The sequence below is a fragment of the Leuresthes tenuis genome, unplaced genomic scaffold, assembly GCF_036924035.1.
Source record: "Leuresthes tenuis unplaced genomic scaffold, fLeuTen1.0.hap1 SCAF_10, whole genome shotgun sequence".
Lineage (NCBI taxonomy): Eukaryota > Metazoa > Chordata > Actinopteri > Atheriniformes > Atherinopsidae > Leuresthes > Leuresthes tenuis.
In genome coordinates, this window is record NW_027325364.1 from 7,845,831 (window position 1) to 7,868,623 (window position 22,793).

At 37.8% G+C, this 22,793-nt stretch overlaps 1 protein-coding gene across 1 annotated transcript; it reads right to left on the bottom strand.

Moving 5' to 3' along the window:
• Positions 1–4,473: 4,473 nt before the first annotated feature.
• drd2l (dopamine receptor D2 like) lies at positions 4,474–16,446 on the bottom strand. The gene is made up of 7 exons (XM_072393239.1): positions 16,034–16,446; positions 14,860–14,969; positions 11,023–11,159; positions 8,755–8,969; positions 8,211–8,294; positions 7,602–7,956; positions 4,474–5,532 (listed from the first exon to the last, which is right to left on the bottom strand). Exons 1-7 carry the CDS (start codon positions 16,403–16,405, stop codon positions 5,336–5,338), a joined length of 1,470 nt encoding a protein of 489 aa, XP_072249340.1. The 5' UTR covers positions 16,406–16,446; the 3' UTR covers positions 4,474–5,335.
• Positions 16,447–22,793: the final 6,347 nt, after the last annotated feature.

A 22,793-nucleotide genomic window follows, 5' to 3' on the forward strand; every position in this document is an offset into this window, starting at 1 on the left:
GGGCCTGCAAATCCATACTTTTAAACTCACAAAGAGCAGTTATGGAAGGTGGCGTATATTTACATGGATGAGTGATACTGTGTGGCCCGTGGACTGCAACAAGCTCAGTAGATGTGCTTGGCTGTGCTGAGAGGTGCGACATGGACATGGAAACGACAAATCCTGCAAAGGAAATAAAAATGGCGACTGTATTGAACTTAGAACAAAAAGCATCCAAAAATTTACTTGAAAACCATCAAACATGATCTGTGTCGTGCCCTGTTAGGACTATTTACAATAAAACAAAATGTTATACGTAAAATGTTATTCGTGTACTCACCTTAAAAATCAGCCAAATAACTTTGCTGCTTCATTTGTATGCATAAGATTATTCATCCACTTGTGTCTTCTTGCACTTGTTAAAGCATCCTGAGAGGAAAATAAATAGATCACTGGTGCACCTTCAGTGACAAGACTCTGACAGGGCTCGCTTGCTGTTGAATATGTTAAACCCAAATATATCTGTTCCGATGCTATGAATCCATCATCTTGAGCTAGCACAGGTTTCAGCAGTTTGTCACCTCTGCTGCTCTCCTCCTCCTCCTCTCAGTTACCACTTAATTCTGTCTTTGTATCACACTCATCAACCCCTTAGCTCCTGCTCTTTCCAGTCCACTTTTCGTAATCGTTCTCCCCCGGTCACAGCAGTGGAGGTAGCAGCAGCCAGGTCAGTAACGGATATGTGCCCTCGCTGTCACTGGGAGTCTATGAAATATGCATGGGGATTATTGTGAGCCTGGGTCAGAGTTTAACAACAGAGGGTAATGTACACCACACCAAAGAGTCACTCCCACTCACAAGCACATAGGAACATTAGGCGCAGCACAGACTCATGTAAACAGAATCAGATCTCGTATAATTTAGATAAGTATCCGATGATCATGCTCCCATTATGAATCGAGACAGTCATACAATAACTGTTTGTCTGAGTCTTTTTGTGTTCAGTTTTCTCAAGAGTATTTTTTTTCATTCTGTCATGTGACCGCAGAGCTACTGTAGGTTGCATTTCAGAGATCATCATTGAAGAAGAGACATCGGAGCATCTCAAGTGGACAGACACAGCTGGTCAGTATCTCTCAACTACAGCATGTCACACCTTAATTGATTTATTAATTAAAATTAAAATTAATTAATTAATCAATTAACAAATAATTTAAAAAAATAAAGGCACATTTGTGACATTTTTTTTACGTCACAAACAGAACAAATACATCTTTATGAAATGACTAGTTCACCCAGCAAAAGACATAAAATACTGGGTTATAGAAAAATAACTTTTTGTTATATTTGCAGGTACTATCTCTATGTTCTCATAGTAGGGAAAGAGGGATGAGGGGGAAGGACTTGTTTTCGGTCAAATTTTCAAGGTAATTCCTTCTTGTCTTCAAGGTAACAATGTTCTGCTGTGACAAAAAAAAATCACCTGTAAACTGTGCATAAATCTGTCCTGATGCAATCATGAGATTACCTTTGCCCATCTATAGAGGTCATCATAGATCTTAAAGAATACAAATATTGAGCTATTTTCCTTATTTTACAACAGTAATACTGGTCTGAATTTAGGGATTTTGGATAGGCCAATACATACATTTCCAGTCTTATGCAGGTTTTATTTTGTTTTGTTTTTTTTTTTATCAAAAAGAGAAGTATCATTTTCATACTTTCCGACACCTTCTTTCAAAAAAGAAAAAAAAACTGACCTCAGGACCAAACGCAACTTTTTCATCATAGGCCCCCCCCTTTGAAACAGATGGACTGGGACTGAGAATTTTAGAGTCAGTTTTCATCTTGAAGGTTGGCAAGTCAGTGAGTCCACATATCAAAGTGTCCTTGGGCAAAATACTCAACCCCACACATTGCCCTTGATATGTCTATCGGTATGTTACTGTAGGGAAAAAGCGCATAAAAAGCTGCATACTATATATAGGGTGCGTATATACATACACAAACACATATACAGTATATACATATGTAATAAAAAAGAGGCTGTCTGCATGTGTTAATGAGTGAATTAGAAACACAGGAAAAGCACTTTGTAGAGTCTAGGTAAGGTTAAAAGGGCACTGTATATGTGTTAAAACAGTTTAACATTTACATCCTGGCTGTGAGAAACTATATGGAAGGAGTGGGGTAACCAAAGAGAAACATTAGCATAAAGAGGCAAAGGGAAAACTGGTGTACGGCACAAAATCACAACATTGGGAAATGACCATGGGCAGAATGCGAAACAACCACAGACAATTGCAGAGAAAATATCTGACCTAAAACCATAAAATTTGAACAATTTTGATTTTTTTTTTAACCTGATGACTAAATATTTAAGGATCAATAAAGTTTTCTCAACTTTCAATTAGGGGGACATTGATTTTCACTCTTGATTTGATTGTAGCCAACAGTTGATATATTGAATTGAATAATACTTAATTCATCCCTGTTAAATATTTTTTTATTAAAAATTTATATTTAAGTATGTAAGTAAGGAAATGATAAGCAATGTATGAATAAAAAGACAAATTGTAGCAGAAAGAGAAAATATTTCCAGAAATGGTCACGATTGCATTGGATTGTTTGCAGCTGTCAACAACTAAATTGATGACTTCACCTGTAGCGTAGCAGGTAACAAAGGTGAACTCTTGGTAGACAACAAAGATGGAAACTCACACAAACGCTTAAATATCATGGATGCAGAAATGTTCCTTCTCAGTAACATGTCATGGATTGTGCCATGTGTTTTTAACAAGCACTGCAATCTCTCCTCATTTACTTTAGCTGCTCTGTCTGCAGTCTGTCTGCCCATCACGTCTGAGAGTTGTGTAGAGGCATTAGGGTCTGAAATATGTTCCTGCTGCCACATCTCTGTGAAAAACAGCTGCAGTCCCAATATCACATCTGTGTTCTATTTGATTAATCCATACTATATACATAAAAACTGTTTATACATCCAGTGTTTCACTTGAAAAACAACATGCATCAACTTTACGTGGCACTTAATGAAAACTTGCATTATCACAAAAGACAACAGGATTAAAGCTTAATTGACTGAATATAATTAGATGGATTTCCATCAAAAAGCCACATACATGCACAGCCTAATATGAGTCATGTTACATCATAGTCACGTTGAGCCCTGTAAGGTTCCCGTTTCTACCCATTTATGGACACACATATGGATAACTGTGTGAATGAATAGTCAGCGGTTATACTGATTGTCTTCTAAGAGGGCTGTGTTTTATATATGAGCAGCGATCTTCTACAGAATGAGAAATTCTGCTATTTAGGGTTGTCACAATTGTAGAATATAAAACCTAATGCAGATATACTAAATACGAGAGACACTTGATGCCATTTTTGATATTTTTTTCAATTCTTCAGTGTAGTTAAAACAGGAGCTTTACTGATCTTTTGAAATTCCTCCTAAAGGCTGGATTGTTGGTTTTAGATACTTTGCCATGTTTGCTGTTCAACCACATCGCCACTACTTTATCTTAGACTTTTCAAGATTGTCTGTTTTGTACTCAGAATACTTTCAAACAGCAGTTTTGCTTTTAGCATTTTTCACTAAAACTGGTGATGAAGGCCATTCAACAGCAACCACACTTTTTTTGCTGGCCTTCACTGTTGCTCCAAATAGGTCTCTGATTGAATATTAATTAATTAGTATCCGAGTATCAAAAACTCTGTTGCACACGTGTCCTGCAAATCAAGCCAGTCAACAAATTTACACAGTCACAACAAATTAATAAGTAGATAGTTGTCCACGGAGAACCTTGTGCACTCTCTCTAATAATGACGCTCACATCAGCACAGTTCCTCCCCAAAAAAAAAAAAAAAAAAAATTAATGGAAATTGTTGAGTGATATCGAAAGTCATTACAGTAAAATAATAGCAAAAAGATTAATGTGACTAAATTAAATCTATATGGTATCAGTGTAGACAGGCTGTATGTGTATTTTGGTATGATGTTGAAGGAAATCATTTCAGATGGGCTGGTCCGAAGGAATCATTTAAATATTGGACTTACCAAAATCATTGGAGAAAAAATGGTTAAAACACACACATGCACATGATCTAGGATTCTGAGTATTAGTGAAAGAGTAAAACACCCATGGTGAGATTTTGCACCATGCTGATATGAAGGATGGAAAAAGTTAAATAAAATGTTTCAACCACAATCCTTTCTGTGCCTGTGGAACTCTGTCTGAAAATCCTCAACTCAAATGTGAGCAATCCCAGCGTAATTTTACACAGGCAGCACACAGCAGTTTATTTAAATACCTCTGACACAGTGTGTAAAATGGGATTGGAAACCCTATAAATAAAAGACTTGCAACTTGCTTGTGTTTGGTTGCTGCTCTCGCTGAACTGTCTTTATATTTGGCAGATGTTTCTTTATTTTGTTCTAACTTACTATATGTATATCAATTAAGTTAAGAATATAATGGATACTGTGGATCCTGGGTTAAACAATGTCCCTTTCGGATTATTTAGTAACAAAATAAGCAGTAAAAGAAGATTTTTTTAATTTCTGTGTACAATCCATGCTCTAAATCACCAAAATTCTTATTTACAACAGTACACTTTACATCAATGCTCAAAGCAATAATCCTAGCTTGGCAGAAATTTAGCAGCCTGTCGAAAAAAAAAAAGGAAAATGGTGTTGGACATTGACGTTAAAGTTTTTTTTCTGTCTTTTCTTGGATTCTGTTTCTGTCCGACAAGATAGATGCGCATGCAAGCAGATAACAAGATGGTTTGTCACCATTACAAGATGATGCAAAAGTCTGACACAAGTGAAGTGTTTCAGCCAACTGGAAAAACAGTCCTGTCTCAGTGAATCGCACATATGTGAGTCCCCGATGGCTCAGAGCCCCTGTTCTCACATATTTGCTTTGCAAGATATATTTACAAAACACAATGCACGTCTTCTCTTTTTTATATATATATATATATATATATATATATATACATCCAGCTTGTTTGCTTTTCTTGTAGCTGCCTTCTACTTGTCACATATTCTTATTTTGTGCCTGTTGTCATTCTTTCTGTATATTACGTTGTTTTTGTTCAATCTTGTCTGACTGCTAGTTTAATTTTTTTTATCATAAAATGGGTAAAAGCCAGAACATCTTTTACCTATAAGTTGTCCAGATAGTTTATTGGTAAAGTCCCTTTTACTGTGTATCAAACTGGCTAAGAGTTATTTACTCTCTCCTATACGTGTTCACAACTCAGATCCCAGTGTCAGGTCTTTACTTATTTATTCCTTTTGACAGCTGATGACTCTTGGTTGGCTGGCCTAGCAGTGGAGGATCTTGATGAAAGCTTTGCGAAATTCAATGTTGAAAGTGGTGTAGATGACAGGGTTGACAGCACTATTGAGGTATCCCAGCCAGGTGACAGCACTGTACAGTGTAGGCGAGATGCAGCAGCTCCTGCAGTGCGCCTTTAGTACGTGGGTCAGGAAAAAAGGCAGCCAGCAGATAATGAAGACACCTTGGAAAAGAGAAGAGAAACAGCCATGAGCCGCCGTTCTCTGGCTGAAAGTGGCTTGTTTATGGGTTCTGAGTAGCCAGAGTGGTTTCAGCTGATAAAAAAGGCTACAATTACTCAAATAACCACTTAATCTGAACAGAGGATTAAGTATGAGTGCACAGCATGTCAAACCTTGAAGTAGATGGGCTATAGCAACAGAAGGCCACTCTGGGGGCCACTGCTGAGAAGCCACGGTATGCATTGTCTCAACTACATTGGACATTAAAGGGTTGGAAAAAACATCGCCTACTCTGATAAATACAGATTTTTGCAGAAACATTTAGATGTATGAGAATTCTATTACTGTTATATTTATTATTATTCTGTCATGTATAAACAGTTATTTGAGTAGTGTTGTAATGAATTGGAGAATCTTTCTACTTTGCAGCACTTAATACTAAACCACCACCATTTAAACAGCCTATATTATGCTCACTAACAAATTCAATACTTTATTCTTGGAATCTACTTTAACAGGTTTGCATGCTGAAAATCACTGGATACTTAGGATCAGTCAAATCATCTTCTTTTGCTAGTGAAGCAGCCATGATAAGAGTTGTTTGAATTATCTAAATACTAAGAAAAAGAGCTCCAATGCTTTCTTTATTATCTCCTTAAACAGAGACACTGGAGCATCCTCCTGAAAAGATGCTCTCTGTCCCACAAATCCTTGCAGTCACAATATTCAAAGCGTTTCTAACTAATTTTTTCATGCAGTCATACCAAGTGTGATTTGTGTGGATAAATACGAGGGTGAGTGTGAACAGCCTGCAACTGCAATATCTTACACCTTTGTCTTTCCTTTATATATCAGAAAGGACAGTAGATTGTAATTCCTTTCTATATACTTCACCCTACCCCAAAGCCCTTTTCTATATCTTGGAAAAAAATGTAATGCAAAGTTGATTGTGAAAATCATTTTAGTTTAAGAATGAAGTGAAGAGGCCAATGTGCATGAGCGTGCACAGCCAGAGGGTCTCCCACAGCAAAGAATACTTTATCTTGGATTATGACACGCACAGAGGGAAAGTGACTGCACTCTCTGGGAAAACCTAACACTGTTACAGTGTTACAATAACACTTATTTGTTGCTGTGTTGTGTATTTGTGATAATGAACATTACTCCCACATATTTTGCCATCTTATGTCTGAAACACACTGAAAAACTCACAGACTGTATAACTTTGTATGACCTCAGACTTTAAAACTTTGCACACGTTGTAAATTATCAAAAAAAATCAAGAAAACACAAGGAAACATCACAGCCAACCTGAGTGCTGTTCCTGACCATTCCTAGCTCTGTGACCATATATGTCCATCTTCTAATGGCTACTTTCAGAAGAATAAAGCTAATGTCTCAAAGCCAATGATCTCTGACTGGCTCCTTGATCAAGACTGTGAGTTTACCACACTCTTGTGCCTTCTTCGTAACCTGATCCCAGTCCAATATTTCACCTTTGGGACATGGTGAAACATGACAGTACTGGCCATAAATCTGCAGCAAATGTGTGATGCTGTCATGGACTAGCAGTTGAAGGAATGTTCCCAGAGCCTTGTTGAATTTGAAGAGTTAACGTTGTTCTGTTAATGATGTTTTAGCTAAATGTAATTAACAATTGCAAAAACAAAAGTGCTTGTGTGGGTGTCAAGATTCAACAATGGCAGCAAAAGCCTTCTGGAATGAAGAACAGGCCTGTGGAAGGTTTAAAACCAAAACAGCAAACAAGATTAACAGCAAGAGTAATCATCCACTAACTTTGGGGGACAGTGATGATGATGGTGGTAAACGTCTTTTCCTTCAGCACATTTGCAGAAAGCAAATAAAAATGTTTTCAAAGTGCGAAACTCTTGCTTTGAGCTTATTTTAGTATGCATTGATATTTGTGTACGCTAGTTGATTTGTATACATACACAGAAGCAGCTTTGTCCATACACCTCGAAAGAGTGAGACAGGCTACACGCGTGTACACATGTGTACATAATCCCAATGTGAACATCTCATTAATTAGCCTACACTTTCCCCTGCTCACCGAGCACAATTGCGAGCATCTGCGTTGCCTTCCGCTCCTTCTGCTGAGACAGCCTCCCTCTCACCCTCTCCTTGGTTGTGCCCCATTTCTCTCTGCCTCCGCTGCGCTCCCTCCATCCCTCACGACTCCTCATGCCGTCCTCGAGTGTTGGAGGACGGGGTGTCAGAGCTGATCGTGTCACAGTGGAGGGAAGAACAGGGGCAGGTCCGACTGAGATGGACAGGGAGATCCGGGCCCGTCCTGAGTGGGACGAGGTCTGGGGAGCAGGGGGAGGAGCCAGGCTCTGCTCAGTCTGTGGCAGGAACTGACCTGGCTCCACTTCAAGGGGGTGAACCACCGCCTCCTTCACCAGAGTCTGATGCACAGAGAGGGAGGAAGGAGCATGGTGAGGGAGGCAAGCTTTTGGGGACAAACAAAGGTTTGGATGCTTAGAAAACACAAAGATGAAAGAAGAACAGCGGGGTGTTCATGAATATAGAAAGGCGGATGATAATAAGTTGCACGCCAAGAATGGCAGAATAGCCAGGAGGCTGCATAAGAAATATATAAAAGTGACAGTGAAGAGGGAGTTTATGCATATTGAGCAATTACTTTGGTCATAATACTCACCACTTTCTTGCGTTGAGGGCCTGCAGTGGCTGGTCTCAGGATCAAGGTACACAACTTCACATCTTCCGGTTGTGTACACTTATTCTGAAAAGGATGGAAGCAGCTCACACTAAAAAGGACGTATTGCAATGCTCAATAATAATATTTATTTATGGATAAAAAAATGACAATGTCTAACATTTATTTATTCATTATTTTATTAATTATTATTATTTTTTAATTATCTAATTGCAGCCCAAGCACAAAACATAAAGATCACTGACATTTTGGTTAAGTTTCTTACTACATATCTACCACAATATGTGCCAAAAAGGACTAATCTGGGATATCTAGAGTCAGCAATGTATTGATAAGATATTATACATGCAACAAAATGGACTCAAATAATCCTTCAGTTTTTTGGGGGGTTTTTTGGGCGCTCAGTGACAGTTTCAGATCAATCGAAAGTAAAATAAGCAATTGGGAAGGCTTCAAGAGAATGATCAAATTTAGCTTGATGGTGTTCTGAGAAATTTCACCAATAAAATGTACCCATGAACTGTACCTTTCGGTGTCGACCCTCTCCAATCTCAGTCCCACTCTGTGTAAGCAGGCCGTGTCTGCGTGGTGGGGCGGTTCGTCTGCCCCGCTTGCGCAATACCACACAGATCTGGGCGTACACCAGTAATGTTACGATGAAAGGAACATAGAAGGAGGCCACAGACGAGTACACAACGAAGGCTGGGTCTGCAAAGCTGCATGTAGTTCCTTCCCGACTTGCTGATGAAAGGAACACAGAAAGGAAAATACCACAAAATTAGTGTAGCTAGAGATTTGTCTTGGATTAATTGAAATTATTGATTTACATTTTGAGGAATAGCTTTTTTTTTTATTGTACTGATATGACATAGATGAGAAGATTGTTGCCAATCTAATGACAATGTGTAAAAATGTGAAGTCAGACACTAATATATAAGATACGATACAATACTTGTTTTTTGCATTATTCACGTTTTTTTTTCAAAACTCCGAAGCAGCAAGAAAAACTGGGTCCAAAATATAATAAGTTAACTATAAGCAAAAACTATAAGCAAAAAATAAATAACTTACTGTGCCTAAAAAAGAAAAACATATAGACTCAAAAAAAAAATAAATCTCTCTCATTCACGTCTTACAAGAATGTGGTGGTATTTTTTATTGGTTTTGTCTGTCCAGAGATCACGATGGCTATCCGTATGTGTATGTATAAAATCTTACAAACTGTGAGCTATGAGTAACCCAAAACTGGGGAAAAAATATTTCACAGTCTGACTTACACGATTCAGTGTCCTGCTGTGTTTGGAGCGATAGCTGAAGCTATTATGTAAGCCGTCACATTACGTTTTGTTTCGTCCTTATTCTCAAGTAGTTCCCTTTGAATTGAGTGCGAGTACTTTCGAAGCTTCAGTTCCACATCTCAGATGCCTCAATTAAATCAGAGGTTGGCTGCTGAGCTACCAGCACTCCTGCTGTGAAGTAACAACCTCATCGAGGATTAGCTGCGTTCAGTTGTTTCGAAAGACATAATGTGCTACTTCTTTGATAAGATCGCATTTTTTAAGTCTTACTTAAGGCTCGGCATCTCATCAGATTAACTGCATGCCGAAATTTGTTTACAATTCCATCAAAGGTTAATCATCAAATTCTAAGATAGATGCTCACAAGTATTACAGAGGCTCAAGAAAGCGCATAAGAAACTGTGTAAGATGATCTGTCTGTCTGTGGACTCATTCCCTATCAAACTTAAATATAAGTGAGGACTGGAAAAGAAACTGTCAGGTTGAAAAAAAAAAAAAAAATCAATTCACTAACGCGGTTTTAATAAGTCACAAGAGTCCAAATCTTCCAATTCCAGTCCACACGCTTATCCAGAACATGCACGAGTGTAGAACAGATTATGTATCTCATGTAGGATCAAACAGCCCATAACGCTGAGGCTTTAGATATTTTTCTCATAGTGACATCTACTATAGATGTTGGCTCTACAAAAGAACTCCTTAATGAAGGTGAAACACAAGCCATCTATACGAGCATAACATCGGCCGACACCTGCAACTGGAATAAGTGTATCAAGTCGGACTGGTGCTTCCAGCTGTACATACAAGTAAGGCAGCTTGTAGATGTTGCATAAGTTTAGTTTGAAATGTATTCATAGTAATTTAGTTCTTATGTCACATCTTCTGACATTCACAAGTAGATTTTTTAAAGCAGAATCTGTTTAGTTGTTATTAGGATAGCACCTACGAATCTAATTACTGTCATGTGATGTCAAAACTGGCTGGAATAACCATAATCTCCATATTTTTGTTGGAATCCATACTGGGGCAGACAAATGTTATGACAGCACATACTGAATGTTTTTTTTATCCTTTATTCACTCTGAATGTAATCCGATTAAAGAAACACAGAATCGACTCAAAGCCTTTTAACTTGCTGTTGACTTGCCAAAGCAAACTAAATCTCTGCACCAGCTGCAAACTGTCCTCAGGAGTTGGACTTGGACAGGACATTTTTATCACAAGAAAGTAGAGCAGTCAGTCATGCCTCAGTAGTGTATGGCACAACCACAGTACATTTCCTTAAAGGACATGAGATGATTTCAACACTGTGTGACATTGTAGGCATTGGACAACCCTTCAGTGTAAATTCAAGCTTTAGGTTTCACCTACTTTCCAAGAATGGGAATGACTGAATTTCAGTGTGCTACTTTATAAACTATGCACTTCTGGATCGAGCAAACAACACCTTGACTAATAGCTGTAACATAAGAGGAAGCATCAAATTGTGTGGTTACCAGTATTGTTCAGTCCAAACAATAAAGGGCAAGAGATGGCAAAGGAGAGGAACCACACCACAGCAATCATCACTGCCACCCTTCTCCTGGAGCTGTATCTGGTGTTGTAAAGCAAAGGCATGGCCACCGCTGTGTATCTGCAATAACACATAAGCACAGATATATAAAACACAGATGTAACCTTAGCAAGCCTCTCACTCTTATAGTCCACATATCTGAACACACGTGCCCATACAGAGTAAACATAACTGAATGCATCTTCGGTTGTTTATCCCACAGCAATGTTCTCACATATTTTAGAATAAGTTTGACACAAATTCCCAGTTTCTTCTCAAACAGATAAAAGCTGCCACTCCTTGTTTCACAGTCACAACGACACAACTGTCAAAATCACTTGCATTTGTCTGCCGTAAATGCAGGTATGAGTAGTCTCAAGTGAGCTGCTGAAATCCTGAAGTTAGGCAGAAAGTCATGGACAAAAAAAACCCCATAGATTTGCTGAAGGAGAATCTGTCTTCAGTGCGTACTACTGCACAGATGTCTTTGTCATTTCAGTTGTCATATCAGCTGAATACAATCGAGAGATGTCGAGCCTAAAGCATCTCAGTATAAACAGTATATGTGTGAGTTGTGAAGGAGTCACACAGGAATGATGGAGATATTGAGCACAACAGATGCAGACCTTTCTTTGCTCTACAATTAAAACATGTATCTTGATAATTCCTATAGGTACTTCACCACATGTAAAGGACATGGACTATATTGACATTTAAATTACTTTGTTGAGAATCTTCTGGAACCCTCTGACTTCACCAAAAAATTGATTTATTTTTTGTAGGGATTTACCAGGTCTTCTTCTGCAGCTGTTTGCAGTTGCTTTAGTCCTTGCAGAGTGTTCTACTTCATGCATTTATTGAACTGCTGGATTGTTTGAGGTTATTGACCATTTTTACTCTCAGGGCCACAATGATATTTGCTGGATTCAGTTGAATCTGAGTAAACATTAGATCTATTTACAACGCAGAATTTACTTGGCCTCTCTCTAACATCACATGATCAATTAACACTGGCTGTGCATGCTTATGTCATCATACTGCCTTCTCTGTGTGTTTTACACTTGTCTGGTCTAAACAGATGATGGTTTCAAGGCTTATTTTCTATTCTTCTGAGCTGGCCTTTCTATTCTAAAGAATATTGAGATTTGAACCTTGTGATGAATCCTTGTGAAGTGAACTCCTGGTAGACTTGAATAACGATATGCCATTTTCCTGTTCTTGACTTGGTCAGGTGTTTTTAAAGGGTTTTACCTACCATAAAAATTATCTTGAAATCATCTAGCACTCTATCTTCTATGGACAATGAGGCCTTTTTATTTTCACCAATCTGACCAATGTGTTGTTTTTCTCTTCGAACTGCTCAATCTATAGCCTCAACAAATCGATAACAACTCAGTCATAGGTCATTGGACCAAATTGCATTGTTCTAAACTAAAACGGCCTCAATGTGTCTCTTTTTTAGAGGAATTAGGACACAGCTGCAGAAGACCTTCCCCCTGGGTGTCTGGTCACCTCCCTCTGGACACCACGAGGAGGGCAATGAGGGGGAGGACAAAATGTTCAAACATGGTCTCCTTGTTCCTTGTTCTCCAAAAAAATAATAAGTTAACACTAATGACCATAAAGCACAGCAAGGACATATAGAAACCTTTTTGTGCTGCTGGTAAAAAAAAAATAATGACAACAGTAAATGGGGCTCCCATCTTACAGCTCAGTGACAGCTGGATCATGGATACAGCTTAAAAGTCTTTTTTACTGGAAGTCCTTTCCTTTAGTTTTTTTTTTGAGTTTGAGAAATAACTTGGACAATTTTTTGCCCTTACTTGCCTTCTCAATTCGAGCATAATTCCAAGAGGACCTTTACATTAGAATAATAAGCAGCCTTTAGCGATTGTGAGAGGAATTCCATGTGAGTTGTAAAAATTATGTAAAAGAATGTATTTTATCCCTAACCATGATATTTTTATAATAATAATTTATAACCAAGACCAAGTAGTGTTCATTTCTAACCTTAACTAATTAGTGTAACTGCCGCAACCTAACCAGGACGTGACAAAATGGTTGTGTTATTAAGTGAACATAAGTCAGAAGAGAAAAAGAAACAGTGATCATATTTGAGAGAGCTGCACATAAAAAGCATTTCCCCTCCTGCTGCTTGTATGGTTGGTACTTTACGGAGCGCTGCTATAGGTTGCATTTCAAGGTATGCACAATTATGTATTTGGTTGTTTTGATTGGAGGACTTGTTGGTATGGACACACAGTACATTCCAAGGGAGTTCTTTACTCAAAATATAATTTAAAGTGTGTCGGTGCACGCTGTGCATATTGAAACATATAGGAGTGTAATAGAGAGACAAAACTCAGATGCAGTTTGTGTTAGAGCACTTTAAATTGAAGCATGATAACATTACACAATGACTGAAGTCAACAGCAACAACTGAACTCAGAGATAATGGTGATGGATGGTTAATGTTGTAAATGGTAAATGGACTGTACTTGTATAGCGCTTTTCTAGTCTAACTGACCACTCAAAGCGCTTCTAACACTACATGCAACATTCACACACACTCATACAGCACGTCTTAACATACACATAACTACGTGCTTTCTAATCATTCATACACACATTCATACCCTGATGGATACATCAGGAGGCAACGTGGGGTTCAGTGTCTTGCCCAAGGACGCTTCGACATGTAGCCCGGGGAAGCCAGAGTTGGGTTAGGGTCCGATTGGTGGGCGACTGCTCTTCCTCCTGAGCTACAGCCGTCTCTCCAGCTCTCCCTTGTCTAACTTCCTTTGCTGCTTTAATTCTGCCAATCTCACTTATGTACTTTATTATTCCTATCAGTTTCTAAAATGTATTTTCTTATATTTATATATGTGGGCTGTATCATATACGTAAAGTACAAAATAGACAGTAAATTGAAGCATTAAAACAAACACTCTTTGGAAATGTTTGTTTTTAGATGGACATACAAGTTCAGGTGAAAGTGGTCAGAGTAGTGCTACCTGACAGCATTTCCTACAACAAGGTTACATTTAATCAGAATAGTAATATAAATAGATATTGATCTAGTCATACCTCATTTTAGACTTTGAATTCTGTTAGATTTTTTTAGGATAGAGAGGAGACAGAGGAACCAGGTCAGCATGTGGACAGAAAGATGGATATAATATCTAGAGATCTTCAGTTTGTAAGCTTACATTGTATTGCATATCTTATACATACAGCAAGGATTATGAATAAAAAAATGGAGTCTGATTGATGGGAGGCATGTGCCACAATAGAGCTTTATGCCGAGCAATGTACCTGCACTCATCAATTGAGCCATTGTATCCAATTATCAGCTATTAAAAATCACGTGTAGGCTACACTACCTGAGCTGCTTTGATGTTGTAATCAGTTTAATAATGTTTTGCTTCTCTTTAATGAGTGTCTTCCAAAACATGTTGTACTTGCCCCGAGAAAGCCCACCTTTTACTTTGCAAATCTCTAATTTATCCCAACCTACATCTATCAAGCTTAAGGCTAGGGTAGAGAGTGAAGAATCACATATCGATTTACTGTCATCCTTTTTATTTGGTCTTTGAAAACAGTGAAATTGTTATGAAACTTGCTGAAAGGCCATTCTGGGGAGAATGATAAATGGCAAAAACTGGAATAAAAAGGATTAAAGGTGTAGGTTGAAGTTTAATTAATAAAAGGAGACACACAATAAAAAGAGATAAAACTCCAGCAATCACAATGACACAGTGAGAGTAAAGAGTAAATCCACCTGTCAATGCTGATAGCACAGAGATTAAGGATGCTGGCGGTGCACATCATGACGTCCAGGGTGAGCAGGATGTCACAGTGGATCAGACTGAAGCGCCACTCTCCGACCACCTTCAACAAAACAAACACAATCTGATGTTATGGCGCACACACTTCCTTTCTAACGTCTCATTAAATCTTAAATTTTTGCTCCTTTTGTGCAGTTTGGCCAATTTATATTCAAACTCTGGTGCAAATGGATCAATACAACCAAGGCAAGTACAAATGTTCTTTATTAAGAAAAGTAATCTTAGTATACAGTTTGGCTTTTTGTTAAAAGGAGACCATCGTGATTTTCTTTTGACATTACGCAGAAGGGATTTTAAGTATCAAAAGATAGTGGTTTACACAACAAATCAAGAATGCAAAATGTGTTTTTCAGACTAAAATTAATTGCTCAGTGTCATGGAGACATTTTCCATAATTGTACGTCATCTCATGATTGATCTGATTATTTTTAATGTATTTATTCAACCGAGTAAGTCATTTAGTTTTGCTTTAGCAGTTATTAAACAGTCACTATTAATTGGCACAAAATCATCTGTCCCATCTTCCCAAAGCTGAAGATTTGCTTGTTTCTTTTGTCATAAGAGACTCTGAACTATTTATCTTTTGGTTTTGTGCTTCCAGTCAGACAACATAAGCCGATGGAAAGCTACCTTGATCTTTGAAACCATGAAACTCTCTGAATTATGAAAAGTAAACTTCTGGTGTTTTCTCACTAAAAATTCTGAAGAATATTTGATCTGGAATAATCATTTTCATTTTGAATTCTTGTGCTGAATAAGTTTCTACATAACTGATTAACAATGTATATAATTAATTCAGTCTTGCTTGTTTTAGACAAACAGCTCAGTCAAAAAAAAAAAAAAAAAGGAAAGTGTTTATTTGATAAGCTGAAACTGGTGACTTGAGCTTTTTTTTTTTTTTTTAACTTTACTATCAAGAATCAACTCACTTACCTTTCTGTTTATTATTCAACCACTAAACTTAATGTGTCTGCAATTCCCAAATGTTCTTGGGTTTGTTTTGCATCCACTGCAGTGGATAGTGTCATAAACTTTTAATCCCTTGGCATCTGCTTATGAACATAAAATAGTCACAATCCTGATGCCTCAAAACACCATAACACACACCTCCAGGTAGACGCCCCAGGGCATGACCAGTGTTGCCAGCAGCAGGTCGGAGACAGCCAGGGAGACTATGAGGTAGTTGGTGGTGGTCTGCAAAGCACGCTCCCGAGAAACCGCCACACAGACCAGCACGTTGCCGAAAACAACGCAGAAAATCAGGAGGACTAAAAGCACGGCGTAGAAGTTGTACGGAGGAGAGGAGGTAGATGCAGCGCTGGTGCAGTTGGAGGGTGTCAGAAGGGAGGAGGAGGAGGTGGGGATGGATATGAGGGAATATGAGGGGTCATGGGTGATGAAAGCAGAGAAATTTTTCTTAAGGGAGGAGAGAAGGAAGGAGGGAGAGGAGGTCTCGTCCGACTCATTTAAGAAAGTCATGTTCTCGCTCCAGTGACCATGGTCAGGCTGAAAATTTATGACACAAAGAGAGGAAGAGAAAAATAATTACCAAGAGGCCCCATATGAACCAGTGTACACACAAGTCAGCCTTTCTCAATAGATCCAACAAAGGCTGGCCTCTTCCTCTGATAATGGAGGGCAATGAAAAAAAAGGTTATTGTCCAACCAGAGCTAAAGCTTTTTTCCCTAATCTCTGAGAGACAACTTGACAGGAAGTCATCCAGAGGACATGGATACCAACAATACCACACTTGTGCAACTGGTTCACATTTTAGGTCACCTAATTTTGTCTGAACAGACTGAACAGAGATTAATTATTTCTAAGATATGGGCTCTTTTTGGCCACTGGTGCCAAGTAAGATTAACTGGAGGAAAGAAACTCAATTTCATGGAGGGAAAACCTCATCACACATTTTGAACAGAAAAAAAGGCAATTTAGCTGGTAAAGCTAAAATTAATTAAAACAGACACATCCCGATAAGGTTGGTTTCATGCAGAGATTAATTCCCTCTATTATGTTTCTAATAGTTGCTTGGAATTTACTCACTCCTTTTGAATGTGGATTGGGGAAGCTGTGCACAAAACCACAGACCACCAAGCCATAGTTACGCCAACAGTTCTGGCCTCCACTGATACATTTCTAATTTCATAATATGCCAAAGGTATGAAGCCTGTTCAGAAACCACTCTCTGTTAATATAGAGCCCTGCTATTGTAATGCGTGCAGAATGTGCTTTAGAATTATCTTGCAAACAATGAGCAAAAGTTTGTGTTTTTTGACAAATTCGAAATTTTGATTTTTAAAGCTACACAAACGTTTTCAACTCTGTCTAAAAGGGGGAGTTTTGTTTTTTGGGAGCTTTTCTATTTCCTTCGATTGTATTTGCAGTTTTTTTGTTTTATTTTGTACTTTATTTATCTAATAGACGTGACATTTGAATTGACTAATCATAACTTTTCCTTAAATTTGTGAGCTCTGTAATCAAAAAATATGTAAGTTCCAACAGCTGTGGAACCACAAATAACAAGGTACCTGAAGCTGTTTCAGTGTAGGTTTCAACTGGAAAACACCTCTAAAGAACAGAGGATTAGTCAGCTAGCCTGTTGCTCAAATAGTGTGGAGGACATCATTCCCACTTTATTAGCCATAAAGTTCTTAAAATTAACCTTTAATGCAAAGTTAGGCTTAAAAGACCAACACTTTGGTGGAGAAAACGTAGGTTTTTGTGAAGTATTCAACTCCACTAGCTCTGCATGGTACCCCTGAATCTATCTATCCATCTATCCTCTGATACACTCAAAGATCATGACATATATCCGCATGCTAAAAGCAGCATGAAATATTTATCACCAACAAGAAGTTGAAACAGACCACTAACCTACAGCAACTCTACATGAAATCTCCAAAGGTCATGGATTAATCCAGTGCCTCATATAGTCTTACAGCTTACAACGCTGAAACACATCTACCCTGTTTTTTCTGATGCTGACCAGTGAATTGCAATGATAATCTACACATTCCAATATGACTTTAGCTTAACAAATCAACATGCTCTCCCACCAGTTGACCTTGTACAAGTGGCTATAGCACTTGAAGAGGATATCATTGTTGGTGGCTCTTGTTCTGATTTAATACGGTTAGATAGTCAATTGGCTCAGAGGTGGACTTGATGTGGGAATCTGTACAGACATTATTATTATTATTATTATGGAAGAGAGCAGCATGATTATTACAGGGGGGCAGCAGCATAAGAGAGCATGGCAGGGATGGTATTCACCTGTCCGTTTCAGCCTTTAATGAAGTATTTGTGGGCAGAACAGATTAGTTACATAGTGCCAATTGCTGATAACTCAAATTATAAAAGAAAATGTGTCACATTGGATATGCAACAAGAAAAAAATAAATAAAAATCAAAGCTCAAACGTTACTTGAAATGTTTTGGGAATTTTCATTGCACTCGTCTATATCTTAAGTTATCATTTAATCACTGTGGTCATTCTCTAAAGCTCAACATGCATCTTGAAAACCAAACAACACTGCTAACAGGTGAACAGATTACTGAAACAATGATTAGATGGAACTGAAAACACTTTCAACCAAAGTTCATTGGATAAAATTTGTGCTCACCTACAAATACCAAAGATATAATCCTCTATGTAGAAGAAAAGTAAAGATATTTATAATGAAAACTTTCCTCCTGTCACATTCGTTGACTTAAACTAAATCCTGAAAATTCACTTCAATTTCCTCCATAAATGAGTCCAAAGACATCAAAGAGTGCAATGTCTCAAAGACAGTCGACCTGACCAGGAAAAGGCTATTAGCTGGTAACAGTGCGATGCTTCAGTAAAGCTGTGGCAGTCAGTAATAATCAAAGGAGAAGATGGGGTCTTCAAACAATACTGGCTCAAACTAGAGCAGCTCTATCTGAAACTCAAACATCTATTTACAACTTAATACTCTATTACTAATGATATGATCACAACAAAAATCAGATTAACAAACAATCTCCTCACTGTTGTGTGAACAAAGGTATATTTTCTTGCATCACAAGTGGAGCCAAATGCAAGACAAATACTAAAAAGCTCAAAAGCTGAAGAAGTAGAACAACATTGGACCACCAGCTGTGTTTTGTTTTGTTTGCTACCGAGAGAGGCAACACATTTAGATGCCAGTGACTAAGATCAAGGTTTAAAGTGCCGCATTGCAGCTCCGACTGGAGCTGTGTCTGAACTGTGTCGCTGTCAAAACCATGACCTTAGTCCCAAGATCTGAGGTGATAAGTGAGGAGTGAACAGATACATTAGAAAGAGAAAATGGCAAATCTACTTAACAGAACAAGTCAAGCCAAGCTCCTCTCTGTGAATTATACTCACTTTCACATGCAGTCAGCATCTTCTCTGCTTTCATCTGTCAAATCTGGCTTTTTAATTTCACGACTGTGATCTTTTAGAATTTTGTTTCAAACAAAAATGTAATATACCTATTGTCACTTTGCTTGTTTGATCTTCACTTTGTGGAATGATGTATGGTCCAATGTCGAGCTTGAAAGATTGTGATGAAAAGTGCAACTGAGAATGGATTTTCAGGAAAATCAGTTTCTATGTTCTGAAGAAGCAAATCATCCATTACAATTTCGAAGACAAAGTCGTGTTTCCACGGCAAACAAGACATGATGCAACATATGAAATGAGCTGTGCCCTTGTACAGAGGCCGTTTAAAATGGATAACTCCTTTTAAGTTACTTTTTGTATGCCTCTCAATCATTTTGTCAGAATGTACATGAGCTAGTTTTCAATCGTAAACGTAACATCTGTAATTCTCTTTTGACACGACCCATTTACGTTGTGCTCCAATGGCAACCAACACACTTCTGACCCCACCTGATGTGGACCATTTCAGAAGTGGCTCACCTTTGCACTCCAAAGTACACACCTGGACCTGGATGCATAAATGATGTATACACATAAAAACACTTTTTCTGTCACACAGACTGCTAATTAAAAAGGAATGTTGAGTGAAAATGTACACACTTCACGCATTCCGCACACATGCCTACACGTGTGTTTGGACCAGTTTACACCTCATATGAAATGGAAACAAACAAACAAAAAATGGGCTGACATAATTTAACAAGAAACACTGTCACAGAGCTTGATCGGTATCGTAGTGATTTCCACTCTCTTATAGTCAATTCTTAAAATATACTTGTACTTAACAGAAGATTAGGTTTGTGCATAACTGTGTAGTTTCACAATGAAAGAGATCCATACATACCCAGGGCTTTCTACATCTGGCACATTTCTGCCTTTATGGTACTCTCAGTTCATTAAACTACACACAAATTTCCGCTATTTTCGACGGTCTATTTTCGGAGAAAGTCATTTTCACTCTCTGCAGACTCCCATATCATATGCCACATCACTACATTCGCTTCCGAATAAACAATGGAACCTTGCCAGAAATCAAACAGCTAAAGGATTTAAAACATGGTTAAAGAGAGGATAGGCAGTTAAATCTTTCATTATCTTTTAAAGAGTTGGTTGACCTAAATTTCTATTTATTTTCTGACAGCAAAGACAAAACATTCCATTTTAAGAAAATATTTGTGTAGCCTACATGGTCTTAAATAGAGTGTTTTACATAACTCTGGAAATAACCCATTTTGATGTCTAAGCATGAGGAAAATACAAGATGTGAGCAATGAAAGCATTCTCATGCTTCTTAACAGATTTTTTAGGTTAATAATCTACAATTATATTGAAAGTTATCTTTGATTATATCAGCAACTCAAACCAGTTTCAATCCTTTGCATAGCCACAATCAGGAACTTAAAAAACAACTTTAAATTTCTACACTCAATATTTATTGCCATTCAAACATCTGACTTCAATTGAAAAGTACTAAAAAGGCAGAACAAACAGCATTTCAAGAATTATGATGTGAAGATTATGAGTATGTGACAGTGTTCCGGATAAGTTTAGCTCTTGCTCTATTTCCTGCCATATTATAACACAATAGGCTGTTTTTTGTAAATCTTTTTGTTTTTTTCATCAGTTTAATTCCTTTCAGAACTGAGTGCAGTGAATCTTGCTGACATCAACTCATTGTCACCAAAGCAAAGGTACATAATTCTTTACTCAATCTAAGCATGAATGCACAAGTATAGCAGCCAGATTCTCTGAGATCATGGCTACAATTTTCATCTGAGTTTCTGACACCAGATTTTAGGAGGTTTTACAGTATATGCTTTGCTGGAAACTGAAGCTTTAATTTCCCTTTTTTTTGTCTCCACAACTTATTCTCACACTCTTCAACCTTGACATCTGTAACTGTAACAAAATAACATTTTGTGATGAAATTAAACAGCGGCACCTGACCATAAATGATATTACTACAACTAGCTAACCGAGTGAAAGATTACACTTTTCAAAACTATACATTCCGCTTGCACCTTGATGCGCTCCATTCTGGATTGTGAAATGTCTTAACGATTATCATTTTGCTGTAAAAGCCATTCTCTCTTCATATCTGCGCTCTTTACATGAAGTTCTGTATTCTTTTTCTCCAAACATACCTTTGCTCATTAAAGCAAAATACTTACATTTCCTTCTCTATCCTGTGATTACTTCTTTCCAAAATGGTTAGTTAAGATGTTCATCTGTAAACTTCTGAAACAGAATTTTGAGGTGAAGACATAAAATATTTCCCTCTGATGACTCTTACAGGAAGGTCATACTGGTACCGGTGTAGCTGCACAGTACAACACTACTTTCAGTTAGGCAGGCAGTTCACTCTAAGAAATTTAGCTTAGCTTGACCACCATTCCTGTTGATGGTCATTGCTTACTTCAATCACAAAGTAACATCATAGTTATCTGAAAACACATTCCTATCTTCTTTTAAACTTCTCCTGCTTTGTATGGGCATCCATTATTGTATTAGAGGATGACTACAAGTCTGCTGAATTTTGAAGGTGATATGATAGTTTTTGATATTTACATTTCCTGGCCTTTGCTCAGGGTGATCTTGAACAAGCTATAGCTCATTATTATTTAGGACCTTCATAAAAGTTAGCAGGGAACTTGAATCTCTTGAGGTGCCTAAACTACTCATCTAGATTTACTTTTCTCTTAAAGCTTTTTTTTTCTTTTCTTCTGCAGCACTTACACAAATGCGTGATTCTTCAATCATCAATCATGCTCTTGTTATGTGACCATTTAATGTTTACCACTGCAGTTCACAGAATTGAACTTTTACTTTGTAAAGCATCCTGAGTTAGAAGTTTTGTTAAAAAGTGACATAAATAAAGATTGATTGATTGATTGATTTTGTGCTCTTCTGGACATAAAAGAAAGTAGTGATCTGTATGGATGTGAAAAACACCAGTAAATTAAAATAGTCCCTTGCACAATGTCCTTTTCAGACTCATACTATCTGCAAAAACTAAGCTCTGGGTTTGATCTTGATATCTTGTTTTTTTTTTCTGAAACCTAATGATGCCATATTTCCTCCACTATTGTCAAGACTTTAATTCCTTTCTGGGCTAAGTAATTATAGTTCTTTTGGACTGACTCCTCGCTTCTTCATCCCTGTGCTGTCTGCTGCCCTTTTCAATTCAACTCTGCCTTTAGCAGCATCCACCAGCCTGTTCTCTTATCACCCTATCCTCCTGTGAAATCCCGTTTCTCCTCCTCTGTTGCTCTGCTCCTCTCCAGACGCACTCGACAGGTCTATTACATTCTCGCCCTAGTCTGCCCCCAACCCTACAGGAACAAAAGAAAACGTACGACAGATAAAAGAAGAGAGAGAAGTTTTCAAAAATACACTCCTTCATTTCTCCCTCTCAGCTAAGGCAAAAAGCTGCC

Excerpts from the sequence above, each read along its gene's own strand:
- drd2l (XM_072393239.1), bottom strand. The coding sequence starts at position 16,405 with ATGACTTTCTTAAATGAGTCGGACGAGACCTCCTCTCCCTCCTTCCTT. Across the intron at positions 8,970-11,022 it reads GTTTGGACTGAACAATACTG|CAAGTCGGGAAGGAACTACA; the intron begins GTAACCACACAA and ends TCCTTTCATCAG. Across the intron at positions 8,295-8,754 it reads GAGAGGGTCGACACCGAAAG|AATAAGTGTACACAACCGGA; the intron begins GTACAGTTCATG and ends CATCCTTTTCAG.